The 17148-nt window shown below is 37.1% G+C and overlaps 1 protein-coding gene across 2 annotated transcripts in view; it reads right to left on the reverse strand.

Annotated features, from left to right (window-relative positions):
- The window catches only part of SEMA4A (semaphorin 4A), a 1666552-nt gene that overhangs the window by 325782 nt on the left and 1323622 nt on the right, over positions 1-17148 (reverse strand). For both annotated transcript variants that reach the window (XM_044079754.1, XM_044079755.1), the window contains one exon: positions 12647-12822. In XM_044079754.1, coding sequence (XP_043935689.1) covers positions 12647-12822 — 176 coding nt within the window. The remainder of the gene's footprint in view (positions 1-12646; positions 12823-17148) is intronic.

Here is a 17148-nt window from a genome sequence, read left to right on the forward strand (position 1 = left end):
GAAGGGCTCTAGTTTCCCTAGTTAGCCATGGTGCATAGTTTGACTTGGCTCTTATTTTCCTAATTGGTGCGAGTCTATCAAGGATATTGATGAGAATATTGTTGAAGCAGTCAATGGCTTGGTCTAGATTTAAGGGTTTATAGTGGTTTCCAGTTACTATGTTTTAGAATACTGTTTAGCTCTTGTATATTTAGTTTACAATCATTTCTGACTTGTCTAGAAACAATGGGTTTGGCTATGTTGGTACATTTCTGCAGGAAGAGGGTGGGGAGATGGTCACTAAAACCATTAGGAAGGCATCCTGTCTGATAGTTTTGTTTGGGGTAGTTAGCTCCCGAAGATATTGAGGACCTACAGACACTGGATCCTACCCAGTTCGGCTTTGTTAAGGGCAGATCCTGCCTCTTAAACCTGGTCGATTTCTTTGACACAGTCACCAAGGCCATTGACGAGGGGAAGGTGGTCCACACAGCCTACCTGGACCTCGCAAAAGCCTTCGATACAATACCCCACTCGGGCATTATAGATAAGCTCACCAGCTTAAATATAAACCCCTATGTCACTAGATGGATTGCAGACTGGCTCAAGGACAGAACCCACATGGTTAGAATTGCTGGAGCCATGTCAGACTCTAAACCAGTTACAAGTGGCGTCCCACAAGGCTCAGTCGTGGGACCTCTCTTGTTCGGTATATATTTCTCGGAGGTACAGGCCAACACGGAAGGACTGTGGCTGACCAAGTTCGCAGATGACTGCAAACTGGGCGCCATAATTGACTCTCCAGCCGACACAAGCATCCTCCAAAAGGGCCTCATAGAAACAGACAACTGGTGCCAGAGCCATGGCCTCAAGCTAAACGCCAAAAAGTGTATAGTCATCCCCTTTGGCAAAAACAAAGTGCCCACAAATTACCACATAGGTGGTAATCCATTAAGTACAGAGGAAGTAATTAGGGACCCGGGGACCCAAGTTGATAGCAATCTCTCATTTGACAACCACGTGGCCAAAGTGGTTAGAAAAACATTTTATATAGCCCACCTAATCATGAAGGGATTCACATCTAGATCAGGGAGGTCATCGTGCCTCTTTACTCATCCCTCATCAGGCCCATAATTGAGTACAATGCCCCTTTTGGGATGTACCTTACCAGACACCTGCAGCAACTGGAAAGACCCCAAAAGTACCTCACCAAGAGGATCAAAGGGCTCAAACAGATGCCATATGCTGCCCGGTTAAAGAAACTCCAGCTCTACTCAGTGGCATACCACCTGCTCAGAGGCGATCTGTGCCTGACGTATAAAGCCATGTCCAACCCGGAATTAATGGACATGCTGCACCTCAGAAAATCCATATCCCATTAAGCTACGCGCTCGAGAGACTTGAACCTCAGCACTAAAATAAATAGGACATGCTGGAGGGACAGATTCATAACCCAGAGGCTCCCTTCACTCTGGAATAAAATCCCAGTCCAGGTTAGGCAGAGTCCCTCATTGACTCTCTTCAAGAGGAATCTTGATGAGTGGATGGGAGATCGTAGGTTTACCCCGGGTATCACTTCTGTGTCACTGTTAGACAGAGGCACTGTATACTAACCTCGAAAAAGGGCATAGCAAAATTAATTTAAAATGGGTGGCGAAAGCCAAACACACTCTGGCTAGGCTTATAAATACCCTAGGGCAGATAGCCTAGTATGAATCTATGAACCTATGTCCAATCCAGAATACACTGTTTGTGGGTTTTTTTGTCGATTTAGTGGGTTCTTGGATAAGTTAGGTAAAACTGTAAAGATTAATATGATTAGTGGGGTTGTTAGAGGTACAGGCTGACCAATCAGTGTTCAGGTCACCTAGATAGTTTCTTGGGAGACATTATCTGGCCCATTGTAACACTTCTTCAATGATGGGAGAGTTATTACCTGGGGGAGTAGAACAGCAGTGAATGATGATAGTTTTTGTGTCATTTATGCTTAGGGTTGAACCCAAGGTTTTGGCATTTTGAAATTTAGGTATTTGTAGAGATTTGATGTTGATTGTATTTTTGTAGAGGATAGCAACTCCACCTCCATTTTTATGCCATTTACCTATAAAACTCATAAATTCCAAAACAAACGGATGCATCTTATTGGAAACAGTAATTATAACATCATCTTGTATCCCATATAGCTATTTATTCCATAATGGCGTAACCCTATTACTCATTTTCATACATTCCTATGTTATGTTACATTGTTATTTTGTTTCTGTCAAACTCGCCATTTTGCGATGGACATGTTTAACAGACATTTCCAAACAACATCCTCAAAACCCTCGGTCAGTGTTCAGGCAGGGACATCCACAGAGAACAATGCTGCAAATCCTTCTCTGTCTCCCCTGTTGCTTCAGTTTAACTAAATATACTTTAAACAATTTTCATTTCAGTACACATGCAGTGTATTTTATGACTTCTATTTTCATTCACATTTTAGCAATAGGGAAAAAAATTGAATATATGTCTTGGACCTTGGACATTATACATGGTCAGGCATAGTTTATTCTCATGGCATTTTTTCATTTTACATTGTTGGCATATTGTACCTCTGCCATCATCAACTACCCTACCTAGCCTGTCCATCAGTAACTTAACAGATGAAGAAAGCATTATTGATTTAATTACAATGACAATTGAAAATACCATCAACAATAATGTATTACTCATAGGATCATAGGAGGTTACTAGGCTAATGGCCCTGGGGCCCTTATAAGCATAGCCAAGAGTTTATCCTCAAAAAGAAACCTCAGTCAGCACCTGTCACCCCTGTCAATGAGGGATACAGATGGAACCCCTGGGACAAATGTGTGCTTTCCCATCCACTCATCAAGATTGCGCTTGAAGAGGATCAGCAAGGTGCTCTGTTTGATGTGTATGGGAAGTCTATTCCAGAGACGGGGCAGCTTCCGGGAGACAAACCTCTCTCTCCAGCAAGTTTTGTTGATGTTGCATATTAGATTCAGAACTTTTGAGTGGGTAATGCATGAGGAGTTAGACTTATGGATACGGAGCATCTCTAGTAGGCCAGGGTCTGAGATTGCCTTGTAGCTGAGACACCCCTGAACAAAGTGTACGATATCAAGTAGAATGACAGTGATTTGAGCCTGTCCATATTCTAGTGTCATCTTTCAGTTATAATGTGACTTCATGCCACACAAGCATAAATGGCTCCTAAATATCTGGTAATACTCTCAATATATATCATATATCTCAGTATACTGTCAATATTCCTTCTTATATCTTCTGTCAAGTAATTTTTCTCCTTGCTCCCTTCTTAAGCCAAGGAAATCATATATATGTTGTGTTATACACTAATAGATGTCATATGAGTGATATATATGTATATATATATATTTATATATATATATATATATATATATATATATATGTAAGTTTGAAATGAAATACAAGTATTGAACAAACTCATTGGCGATTACTATTAATCATAAATAAATGAATGAAAAAAATAATTACAAATGTGAAACAATAGGTTACATTTGGGATTACAAAAAAGAAAAACAAAAAACAGTTTTTATCTTTTAAAATTTTAAATTAAATAATGAACTTCAACTATTGCATAATTCGACCAGCTGCACCACCAATGAAAAACACTAGCATTTCAACATGCGACGAAGTGCCACATACCACATATAGCACACACACACACACACACACACACACACACACACATATATATGTGTATATATATATATATATATATATATATATATATATATATATTTATATATTTATATATGTATGTGTGTATGTATATACACATGCAGACATTCTTCTTCTTATTTTATTTATTTATTATTTCTCCTTTAATAATTATTTCAACACATATGTAGTGAAATTGCGTTCATTATTGTTTAACTTATTAATCATAGATATTCATTTTAATTGCTATTGTTCCCCATCTCAACAATACTGCTAACATAAAATTCATCCATTTTACCTACAGAGTGGCATCTGTAATTTAACTAAGATTACATCTTCATTCTTTAAATCACATTATTGTTTTATTAGAGTTCACTTCCTTTTACAGTTAATAAAAATTGCTCACATTTAAGCATTCACCGTTTATCCATAAAGATTTTTATATTAAAGTTGTGGTTTAACATTTACCTCTTGTGGGGCATCCTGTCTATTGCCTGGTAAAATATTGTAACTTTCACTTGTTAAATACGTGTTAAATAGCACCATAAATGTGCTTCATAAGAGTGTGTATAAAAAACATGGACCGATACTATAATAAATACTTAAGTGAAACTCAGATAGAACATTTGGGTCTGTACTGTTAAACTTCTTGGTTACATTAATAGCCTGGACTTAAAATAATACAGAAATAATTATTTGCAGCTCTCAAGTGTGAATGGCTTTTAAGTAAACTTTTTCTCTGTAATGAAATGTATGCTGATACAATATTTTTTATCAAAACAGTTACCAGTTTTATGGTCTCTTAACTCTGACCACTATGGATACCGTACAAGTATATTAATATAGTATTTTTGATTCTACTCACAATATCTTGAAAACATGTATTTCCTTGACCTGATACAATTTGTAAATAATGTTTGTTGACTGTTCACTTTGAAATACTTTGTAAATAATGTAACTGCATAAACCAAAAAAGAGAACAGGAGCGAAGCAAAGCTAAATGTCCTTTGAAGGATTTATTGAGAATAAATAGAATAAAATAGTGCACCAGTCCACTTGATAAGCGCTTTCACTCATGTGAGCTTCATCAGATCAAAGATAAAAAGACCAGTTGAAAAGCAAATAAATACACTTTCAAAGATGTTACAAGCCATCAGAATTGATTATCAATTAAACATTCAAATAAGCTGTAGGTATCTTTCAAGCAAGAAACATATGCTTATGCATCTAAAAATCAAATCAAACACTTATAAAAAAATATATATGCATGTACATAGGTCTATTGGAAATAAATATATAACAAAGCTAAATATATAAACTGTTAAAAACATTGTAAAACAGGATATAAACGTGTTCTAAAGTGCTCAGTAAGTCATTCAATTAATATAGTTAAATCCAATAGAAATCTAATAGAAATTTATATATATATATCATAAAAAATACATACTGTATATATAAAAAATACATATATATAGTACTAATAGAATAATGTGTGTCCTTCAATATATATATATATATATGTACAATACAAGATAGGAATATATTAAAAGATATAAGAATTAAGAATATATAAAAAATATATATATATGAGATATATACAAAGGATATCTCTAGCAGTTTTCTTACATAAAAACTTATATTAAGGTGGCTGTCAACATTTAATGTACAACTCCTATAATTTGGGGTTCAATGTTTGATATTCCTACGTTTTTTGAGCATTGGTTTAATAGAGGCCCTTTCATTCAATCCATGGCCTCTGTCAGCTCTTAATCTAATAATCCAATGACTCTCCTTACTCTCCGTATGAATTTTAATGTCCCCACCCCTCTCATTCGGTGTAACTAGCTCTAAAACTCTGAATTTAAACTGATGTGTAGCACCTAAGTGAGCTACATGCTTAGCTAGCGCATTATGTTGTGAGACTTTCCTTATCTCATACAGATGTTCTCTTATTCTCTCTCTCAGCTGTCTACTAGTTTTACCAACGTAGAAGGATGTGCAACATTGGCAGACTGCTAGATAAACTATGTTCTTTGTTTTGCAAAGTGCATTCACTCGTGTATCAAATGTCATATTCAAGTCAGGATGCAAAAACTCTTCATTGGTGTCTATATAAGTGCACTGATTACAGTCCCACATGGTTCCGTATGTTTATTAGTAATCTTAGAATGCTCGCCTTTAGGGTAGCAGAGCATTCTCTTCAGATTATATTTATTTCTGAAAAGGAACCTAGGTTCATTACCTACAATCTCTTTAATACTTTCATTTGTGCATAGAATAGGCCAGAACTTCTGCATGATACTTCTGACCGTATCATGATCTGATGTATATGTGGTGGAGATTTTCATAGTGGTTTCTTTTCTATCATAGCTATCTGTTGTACTGATGAGAGGCCCAAAATATGGTGCTGCCCTTCCTGATCTCAAATGTGGTATGTCTACCAAGTTATATTCAATTTCTGTGTCTTTATAACCTCTTTCAATGAGTCGCTGTTTCAGACTATCAATTTCCTCTACAAAACCTAAGTCTGTGGCATTTAACCGGGAGGCTCTCATGCCTTGTCCCTTTATTATATTCCTGAAAATATGGGGTGGATGCATGCTAGTTCTCATCAGAAGATTATTATGGTAGCATGGTTTCCTATAAATCCCTGTGTTAATAAATCCACATTCCATTTTCTCCACAAATAGATCCAGGAACTCTATCCTTTCTTTGGAGGCCTCCATCGTGAATGTTAAATAATTGGTCATGCTGTTCATCAGTATATGTAAGCCTTTCAAGGACTCCAAAGTACCTGTCCATAAAATAAAAATAAAAAGATCATCGACAAAACGTCGATAAAAAGCTACATTCTCCTTGAAGGTGGTCATCTGGAATAGAACCTCCTCTTCCCAGTATGCCAAAAACATGTTGGCATAACTGTTGGCGCAGGGGGTCCCCATTGCTACGCCGTCTCGTTGTCTATAGAGATTACCTTGAAATAGGAAGACATTATTTTCTAGAATCATTTCAAGAAAATGAGCTAATAAATCTATCTTAACTATACTATAACTACTATGTTTCTGTAAATATGCGGAGATATACTCCACACCTAGGGTATTTGGCAATACAGTAAATAGGGATTGTATATCCATGGTTACTAAAAGAGAATCATGTAGCTGGATGTTGGAGTGCAAACATTCATAAAGCTCCAAAAGGAACTGTTTGGAATCTTTCAATACTATTTTGTTGCCATTCAAAACTAATCTCAAGTGCTTCTCTATATAGACAGAAAGATGTTATGTCACCCAACCTTGTCCAGAGACAATGGGTCTCATTGGTGGATTAGAGATATCTTTATGTATTTTTGGAAGTCCTTGTATTTCTGGAATGACAGGTGTTCTAATAGTGAGATAGTCATATAGTTCCTGATCAATTATTTCACCTCTGAGCATAAGATATGTGCAATTATATCATGCACATTATGCCATTCTATTCTTATATAAAAATCATCTTCTAATAACTGAGACATAGATCTATTGTAGTGTGAGCTGTCCATAACCACTATACGACCGCCTTTGTCGGCCGGCCTTATAACAATGGATCATAATGTCTGAAGTTGTTTTAAACTCTGCCTCTCTTTATATGTAAGATTTCTTCTTTTGTACTTATATGTCTTATCACTGTTCTGAGTGTAATATCGGAACAACTCATCCTCTGTTATTCTCATATAAGCTTCTAATAAGGGATGATTATTAGGAATATAATTGCTCAAGTTCTTAAAATGAGGTAATTGCGTGTCTGTGGTATCTACTATAGAGATATTATTTCCATGATTCCTAAATTGTAGTTTCAACATCACGTTCCTACAGAACATTTTAAGATCCACTATAGTACTAGTCAAATTACTATTACTACTTGGGATAAAGTTCAAACCCTTATTAAGTAAACTCTCATCGTCAGTGGTTAAAGTATAACTAGAAATATTATGGACCAAAGACCCTTCTTTCAAAACACCTTGATTACGTGAGTCTATCATTGAATTTTGCGTTGTGTCCACATCTTCTTTATTGTTTGATGTGGTACAAATTCGTCTGATAATTTTCTTTTTTGTCGGCCTCTGCTCATAGACCTGGTTCTCCTCTCCTTTCGAACTGGTAGAGGAAAAGGAAGCGGTTCTCCTGGTCTATTATCATAATTCATAATGTCTCCCTATTCTTGGGTCTAACTACTTGTTCATTCCCTATATGTGGAGAGACATTAATATTTCTGATTACTTGTACCTCAGGGTATAGATTACAAACTCCTGATCCATCTTTAGTTTGTATCTGTTCAACCACCTCACTAGTAGTCACATCAGTAATGATGGAAGATGCTTTAAGGGTTTGATCATGCAAAGGAATGGTATCTGTACAATTAATATTAACTCCATCAGTAACACAGTCAGTCAAAGGCATCTCAACATTTCTAACAACAGTAGGAAGTTTGTCATTCATGCTATCAGAACATCTAAAATTATTTTCATTAGTAACACGGCCATTTATGATGTTATTCACAGTATTAATAGTCATTAAACGTCTGTCTATCATAGCATTGCTGGTCGTACACTGCTCATTTAGACTAGAGCCAACTGTTCTCTGTGTATTTCTTACATTGCTCGCAGTATTAATATTATCTTGACCATACTTCGGTGATGACATTTATTGTTTGAACAAGAGCGTTTATCTGACGTCTTGGTGGGACTATTGTTACTATACTTTGTAAATAATGTTTGTTGATTGTTTTTCTTTTGAATTGTCAAAAAGGTATTTCTATCCTTATTTTGGGGCTTTTCTCCCTGGGCCTCCACTAAAAATGGCCATTTCAGTTTCCAGGCAGACTGTCTCATAAACAATAGCAAATAAATAAACAAATAGTGGGCTTTACACAGTAATGCACTTTTCTTTCAATGTAATTTTATTTTATTCCAGTCACTTAAGTTAGGAGCACATTTCTCAGTCACTATAACCCTCTAGTTTAACACGAGATGCAAATTCTCTGTAGTGCAGTCAGTCTCAGATGTTGTTATAGATGTAACCTAAATGCACAGTTGGCTAACGGAAATCTTTTGTAGTGTCTTTGTCCAGGTGGCCTACCTGCAAACACACTTATGTTTAATGTAAGCCCTGTTGCTCCACCCATTCCATCTCCACCTGCATGGAACTGAATAAGCTAACTGTATTTACAGTTCCCATATGCTGAGTCTCCATTATATCTTGATATTACTGAAGAAGCAACTTCTTTAATGTGGTCTTTGCTTTTACAGCATTCCCTAGTTAATACGTTAATAGATTAATACTAGGTTAATTGCCCTTGTGGGCCATTTTAAGCCTAGCCAATTAATACATGTGAGAATCAAACCCTCAGGTTTAGTGAGTAAACCTTCAACACAGTAGGAAAAGATAAAAAAAAAAATATTCTAAATTTCTTAAACTTTCTGATGGCATTTACAGACTGAATCCTCTTTTGAAAATTTAATTCAAATAGTCATAATCCACATACATATCTCTTAACATGCTGCCATAAATGCCCTTCCTTTTTCCCACAACTGCCAGAATGCTTGTTCATTCTAATAGTGCACCAGAATCTTCTAATAGTGCACCTGAATCTTTATGTGTTACTGCGTGACCTCTCTGATACAGATTATGGCATCCTGGTTACTTTCTCAGTCAACAGACACAGTTTTGTAAACCCTGTCTATAACAATAGTTTGGTTTTCACAAAATCCAAAAATTATGAGCCTTCTTCTCCGCCTAATGTACCAGGGAATCTCAAATTCCTCTCTATAGACTTATCCTCCACCGTGATCAGATTTGATGGGCATATTCCATTTGCCCACCCAAATTGTTCATTTTATTCTAATCTACAGGACTTTCTGCTGAATAGGCATCACAGAATGCTCCACATCATGCAAAAACTCAATGCTGGTAAATTACAAATTTCCATGCCTAATAAATTTACTCACCAGGTCAGACATGTGTCACAGTTCAAGCTTCACATTTTCTAAACTTTTTATTATTTCACTATTCAAAAAATTATATTTTTGCCATCACTATATCACTGAGTTCACTGGTCATTCCCTTCATTAGCATCTTCACATATATCTTCTTCGGTATTTGTTAAGTCAGCTCACATTTCTGTTTTTTCAGGTATATCTTAATATTGTGACCTTTGCTAACTCTGCCACCGTCCTTGCTTTGAATGTCATTCTTAATCACCAAAAAATAACTTTAATTTGCTCATGACATGGAGCAAATAGGAGAGGCATGCAACATCATCACACACCACAAGACTTCCCCATCTGGGTCTATTTATTTCCTTCCCAAAAGCTTATTTTGGACAGAAAACTTGAAAAAGGTGTACAGCAATTATAAAGATCATGTTTTTGGTTTAAATAACACAATAATAGACCTGACTTCATGATGCAGAAGATGAGTAACCTGAAAATGTGTCGCTTACTATCCAATTTCATGTTCAGTAGTTGTTGTCCAAGGATGCCTTCCGCTATTTTCTGATTACACAGTCAATATTTGGTGTTCAGGGTCACCACCTTTCCACCTCCATAACCGCGTTGCTCCTTATATTTTCAAATAATACACCAAAAAACGAAATGACAAGAGTGCACAGACTGGCTGAAGAATAAATCCTTTTACTTCGAATAAGTTAAAACCAATACAAAATAATACGCAAGTAATTAGATAAACAAATATGGTAAGCGCTTTCGTTTGGCGGTTGCCAAACTTTTTCAAACAAATAAACATCATTTCCTGTTGCATAAATACTCTCCTTCGGTGATGTAACACAATGTATTTCCGTTAACTCTTTAAGGAAACAATGTATCCTAAAAAATATACATATAAGTCATGAAAAAATGAAAAAAATGAAAAACATTGCCTCTTGTAAATGATATACTGATGGACTGATAACACCTGCCAAACCACTATGATCGCATCTATTACTCACTTACCCAACCTATAAACCATTTGTAAAACCTGAGACATATCAACCATAGAATTGTGTATACATAGCGAACACAATAAATTTTGTGTCCAAAATTTAAAAACTAAGATCGTATTAAAAACAAAGATTGTATTAAAAATGAAGATTGTATTAAAAATATTTTCAAACACCCACAACAAACCGATGCCTAAAAATGTTGCCTAACACGTACTTGTGTATGAAGCCAAATGTAATTATATAATTATCACCGGTGCATGTGCTTTCTCACACATAAAAAATTCTGTAAAAAACTTGTATCCTGTTCGTTCCTATTTTAATATCAGAACTAGGAACTATACCTTTTAAAAACACCTGGAAAAATGGACCTGAAGTGTAGCTACCAAGAAGCCCAGTGGGACACTCAAATAAATAAAATCCAGTGTGATCGTTGTTTGTTGTTGTATGTGTACTGTGTGAAATTAATTATTAAAACCTGTATCTAACATTATAATCAATTATGACCTTTAAGAATGTATGTGTGATGTATATAAGCAATATATAAAATGAGTGTATAAGTAATATGGAGATTAATTATTTATATTGTTATTAATAAAGAATTGTTTTATAAAATGCAAATGTGCATAATATAGTACTAACTTTAAATATTTAATCAATTAATACTATCCAAAAATGTAGAATAAATACTAAATAGTATAATAAATAAATATTGTAAATATTATAAATATTAAAAATATTAAATAATTAAATAAAATGTTTTATTAATAAATGTTAAATTTGATTAAATTTATATAAAACACTTCATTAAATCCTTTAGTTTTAAATGTAAACAGGCTCCCTTTTATCTCAGAAGTGTAGTATTCTTCAATATTTTTATAAGGTTTAAATGGTGCTTGTTGCCAGATTCATTTTGGTATACTGTAAAAACAATCCAAGTCAAACCTTGGTATTGAGTGCAATTTTACCTTCATCAGTGTTTTAAGAGACTAGAGAATTTGAAGGACCACAAAGTCATGGCTAATACAGTACAACAAGGGGATCTAGGGTAAGGGTCCATGAAAAATGCTATAGATAATGGGCCAAATTCAATGCCTGCACTGGGTATGCACTAAGTGTACCCGATATGTATTCAAGAACATCCCTACCACATTTTCTGTGCTTTCTAGTAACTCAGAAAGATTACATTAAGTGTACATGTAGTCTGCGCATTGTGGTAACCTTTATGAATCCCTGTCAATATTTTAAGCTGCAAGAAAATCAGTAGGAAAACTAAAATTAGGAGGAAGAAGGTGTGAGTTATGCCTGTGTTGTTTGTTCACTCAGAACGGTGTATGCTTAGCGGAGGCATTAATAAATTCATGTGAATGTTTTTTTATTGCGATCCAAACATAAAGCCAGAAAATCCCATTTTTTTTTACCCAAAGTGGAATTTAGCAGCCAATGACAGCTTGGCTAATTAATGGATATAACAGACAGCATACGTAGTTTGCCATGGTGTGGAAAATTGGTGGCACATAGTCTGAGAACAGCAACATCTTTAAAGTTGGTCATATGCATATGATGCCTTTGTTTATAATGGCTTGACTAGTGATGTCTAGATTTCAAAGCACAAACATTTGGAAGTATGACAGCTTGCTGTTGCTCCAGTCTAATCACAATAAATGAGCTACCTGCTAAGGGATATACATGCATATGTGTGTGTGTGTGTGTGTGTGTGTGTGTGTGTGTGTGTGTGTGTGTGTGTGTGTGTGTGTGTTTGGGGTGGTCACCATTTCATAAAGGTTGAGAGTACTGAAAATATTAAGTGCAGGGCTGAAAACTTCCTTGACAGAGAAGGTGACTAAAAGAGCAATCAATTTAAATGAGAAAAAAATGAGAAAATGGATTGTGTTAGAACCTGTTAAATAACCTGTAGAATTTCAAAATAAAATGTTACGGCTATGTTTTCATTTAAATGAGGAACTGTATCAGAAAGACAACTTACCACTGGAAGTTAAAAATGCCATAAAATGTGCTATCATCTGGATTGGCTGGTGTTTTAAGGAAGAAGGAATCTTGAATAATGTTGTATGGAATGTCATTTGTGGGATTACAGCTCAAACGGACTTTCAGAAATGTAGTCCACTTCCTCTGAAGCACTCTGTCGCCACCTATGTCATTCTGAGAGGATAGAAAAAAAAGACAATAATCTTGATGGACTAATGGATCCAGGAATATGAACAGTGCCCATACATTTATAGCTCCAGTCAACGTAAACCAAATGATTTTATATGAAAACAAGCATAAGCACCTTGGCACTTTTGCCAGATACAAGTCCATGACCTAGCCAGTGTGCGTATTTGAGCTGAAAAGTTAATTTTATTTTCCTAGAAGTTCTTGTCACTTATCCTTGATCACTGGATTATTACTTTTCTTACCTTATGAATATTAGATCACAAAATGGCTGTGGTCATGGCCTATATATACTTTAGCAAAGGAAGGCATGTAGAGCTCTGTCATGTAAAAGGGCAGTGAACTATTAAGAAAGCTCAGAGTGTGTTCTACAGTGGTACCATTAATAAAATCAGTGAATGACACATAATTAAAAAATAATATATTGAACTATATCTTATTGAGTATAACTACTCGGACTCCAATAAATCACAAGATAAAACAAAATACATTCAAAACATGTTAGTTAGGAGGGCAACCACCCCTTGCACAGCCCCCCTGCTAATTATATATATTGACTCCACAATTACACTAAAGTGGTAAAGAGAAAATTCCCAGAGCATTACTGTACAGTGATGTTATAGCCAAAAAATGCTGGTAATGTGTGATCACCTGAGTTTCAATCAGCTGTATTGTTTTTTTCCTGCTTGACCACCTAAACTCTTGATTAACTGCATGTTACCAAGTAAAACAATGACTAGACTGTATGAGAGGGTCATAGCAAATGGCATCAACTCAAGAGAAAACTATAGTAACAAGCAGAATTTTTGCATTGTTGCTGTAATTGTAAAATTATAGAGTAAGGCTGGTACAACAAAAAGGTGCAGAAGAGTGACAACTCAACAAGACATGACTGGAGGAATGGTCTAAAACACAACAGTTTAAATATAGTGGAAACACATCTGCAAAGGAAAAAACAGAAAAGGAGTATAGAATGATGTGCTTGTGAGTGTCTGCGTGCGTGTGCATGTGCGTGCGTGCATGCATGCTCATGTGCATGCATGCGTGCATGTGTGTGTGTGTGTGTGTGTGTGTGTGTGTGTGTGTGTGTGTGTGTGTGTATGTGTGTAGAGGGTAGTAGCAAGGAAAGGGAGCAGTGATAATTTTATAAGATGACCTAATGACAAGCCAGGAATGTGAGACAGCAACAAGGAAAGCCAGTGGAATCACTTCTGTGTCACTGTTAGACAGAGGCACAGTATACTAACCTCGAAAAAGGGCATAGCAAAATAAATTTAAAATGGGTGGCGAAAGCCAAACATACTCTGGCTAGGCTTATAAATGCCCTAGGGCAGATAGCCTAGTATGAACCTATGAACCTATGAGACAGATTGTAAATAATTACAGAGTATTGTCTTCATAATAAAGCACCTTTATGATTTCAGGGAATTCTGCTGTCTTTGCAGATGCTTGACTTGACAAATACGTACTGACAGGGGAGAAAGATGCATGTTGCAGATGTAATTAGAAAAGTTTACTTGAAAAAACACATGAAAGAACTGCTAACTTAAGACTTAGAATCAGTGTCAGTAATTACTACTTTACTAAAAGCCAGTTATAGACTGCACGGGTCTACTTTAATTAACCGAAAGCTGATTCCAGCGAATGCAAATCCATCGACACAAATGCATCGAACCGCGAAATAAGCAAACTCACAAAACTGCAAAATTACCACAAAATTTGAAATGTGGAAGTGTCTTGGTTGGCCCGTCTGAGCCACAGATACGTAAGGTAAGTGTGCGATAGTTACCAACATTAGGGTGCGGGTTAAGGTAAGTGCATAGATAGGTAATGTAATATGGGTAATGTATTTAACGTTTAGTGTAGGGTTTGAGGTAGGGGTTTGGTTAGTGTATGTGTGTGGTTTATTTATTTTGTTTGAGTATAGCTCCGTAGGGTAAGTGTGCAGTAGTTACGGATCTTAGGGTTAAGGAGGGGTTAAGGAGCGTGCATAGATAGTGGTGTATGTGGGATTTAGTGTAGAGTTAGAAGTAGGGTTTTGGTTGGTGTATGTTTGTGGTTTATTTATTTTATTTGGGTGGGTAGTGTGTTTCAGGCGGTGGGGTTGGCCAAGTATGACAAATTGGTATTTTGAGTTTCGCGGTTTTGTGAGTTCGCTCATTTCACAGTTTGATGTATATGTGTCAATGGATTTGCATTCGCTGGAATCAGCTTTTGGTTAATTAAAGCAGACCCAGCCTGCACCAGGCTATAACTCATTCCACACCTTTCGGCTCCAGAACTTGGACCAAAGCTCCAAAGGTGTTGGTGTTTCCATATTCATAAAGGATGTGCACACCTTCAGACTGGTAGCCCAACATAACTCATAAGAGATACTTCAGGTGCAGCTAACATTGGGTAAGACAGCGATTCAAGTCGTAACCTGCTATAGGTCCCCAACCATGTAACAAGACTCGCACTCCACATTTCTAAGCACCCTGGAGAATATCAAGGTCCAACCTAACACTCTCATGCTGGGCGACTTCAACTACCCCTCCATTAACTGGGAAAACTACTCATGTACCAACACACTTGCCCAACGTTTCCTGGAATTCATTGATTCCAATGCCCTGGACCAGCTTGTTTTTACCCCCACTAGTGGTAGCAACATCCTTGACCTCATCATTACTAACATGGGTGACCATTGCTCTATAACAATAGTCAACTCCTCCTTGGTTAGATCCGACCACAAACTAATCACCTTGGAAACCCACATCCCTCCCACCCCACCTCCTGCAAAGGTAACCACCATGAAAAACTTCTCCAAAGCTAACTTTGGGCTTCTCAAAACAGAGGTGGCTAACTTCACGGCACCCATGCAATTGGGGAACAGCTGCATGACTGCTGAATCATACACTAATGCCCTGTATGAACACGTACACAAATGCATGGATCTCTCCATACCCAACAGAACCAAGACGCTCTTCTCCAAAAAAAGGAAGCCAATCTGGTGGTCCCCTGCCATAAACAAACTCTACAACAGAAGGAGGAAACTGATGCGGAATAAGGTGAAGTCCCAAGACTGGAAAAACTCCCTTATCAGCCTCAACAAAATGTTGAGATCCCTCATCAAATCCTCTAAAGCTAACTATGAAAACAGAATTGCAGCAGATAATAAAGACAACCGCAAGGCCTTCTATAGTTATGTAAACAATCTCCATGGCAATACCCAGATTTGCTTGGAGTTATTGCACAATGGCATCTCCTATACCGAGCCAACAGATATTGCCAATATACTGGCTGACAGATTCAGTGCCAACTTTACCCCTCTCTCCCCCACCAAAGGACCAATCACAATACCAGTAGATTGCCAGGCATGCAGTACTACTGCTGCACAGGTTAAAATAGCACTGTCCAAGGCCAAGAATACAGCTTCTATGGGACCTGACAATATCCCTGCCTGTGTTCTACATGAATTACAGAGTGAACTGGCACCTCACCTATGTGCCCTGTTCAGTCGCAACCTCACCTCAGGCTTTGTCCCTACTGAATGGGGCACTGCTACAGTCATCCCTCTCCACAAAGGAGGAGTGACTACAGACCCTGGGAACTATTGCCCCATTAGTCTGATGAGTCTTATATGCAGAGCTATGGAATGCATCATTGTGGACCTAATAAACAAGGATATAGGGAATCTTCAAACTCTGGATCCCACACAGTTTGGTTTTGTGAAGGACAGATCATGCCTGCTCAACCTGGTTGACTTCTTTGAGTCAGTCACTAGAGCTATAGATGAAGGCAAGGTGGTTCATACAGCCTACCTTGATCTGGCCAAGACCTTTGATACCATTCCCCACTCAGTAATCATAGAAAAACTCACTAAGCTAGGCATAAATCCCTATATCACTAGGTCAGTTGCAAACTGGCTCACAGACAGAACCCACAGTGTGAAAGTAGCTGACTCCAAGTCAGGCTGCTGATGAGTCATGAGTAGAGTCCCACAGGGTTTGGTCCTGGGTCCTCTCCTGTTTGGTATTTACTTCTCTGAAGTCCAGGCCAACATGAAGGGACTCTGGCTGACTAAGTTCACAGACGATTGCAAGTGGGGTGCCATAATTAACTCCCCAAGTGATATTGACATCCTACAGAAAGGCCTCACTGAGACCAACGACTGGTGTCAGAACCATGGCCTTAAGCTCAATGCCAAAAAATGTGTTGTTATCCCCTTTGGGAAAAACCCGGTTCCCATGAATTACCACATTGATGGTAGTCTTCTGAACACAGAAGGCTTTATAAGAGATCTGGGAACACAGTTTGACAGCGACCTCTCTTTTG

This window comes from Protopterus annectens, chromosome 8.part0 (assembly GCF_019279795.1).
Source record: "Protopterus annectens isolate FY-2018-M chromosome 8.part0, PAN1.0, whole genome shotgun sequence".
NCBI lineage: Eukaryota > Metazoa > Chordata > Ceratodontiformes > Protopteridae > Protopterus > Protopterus annectens.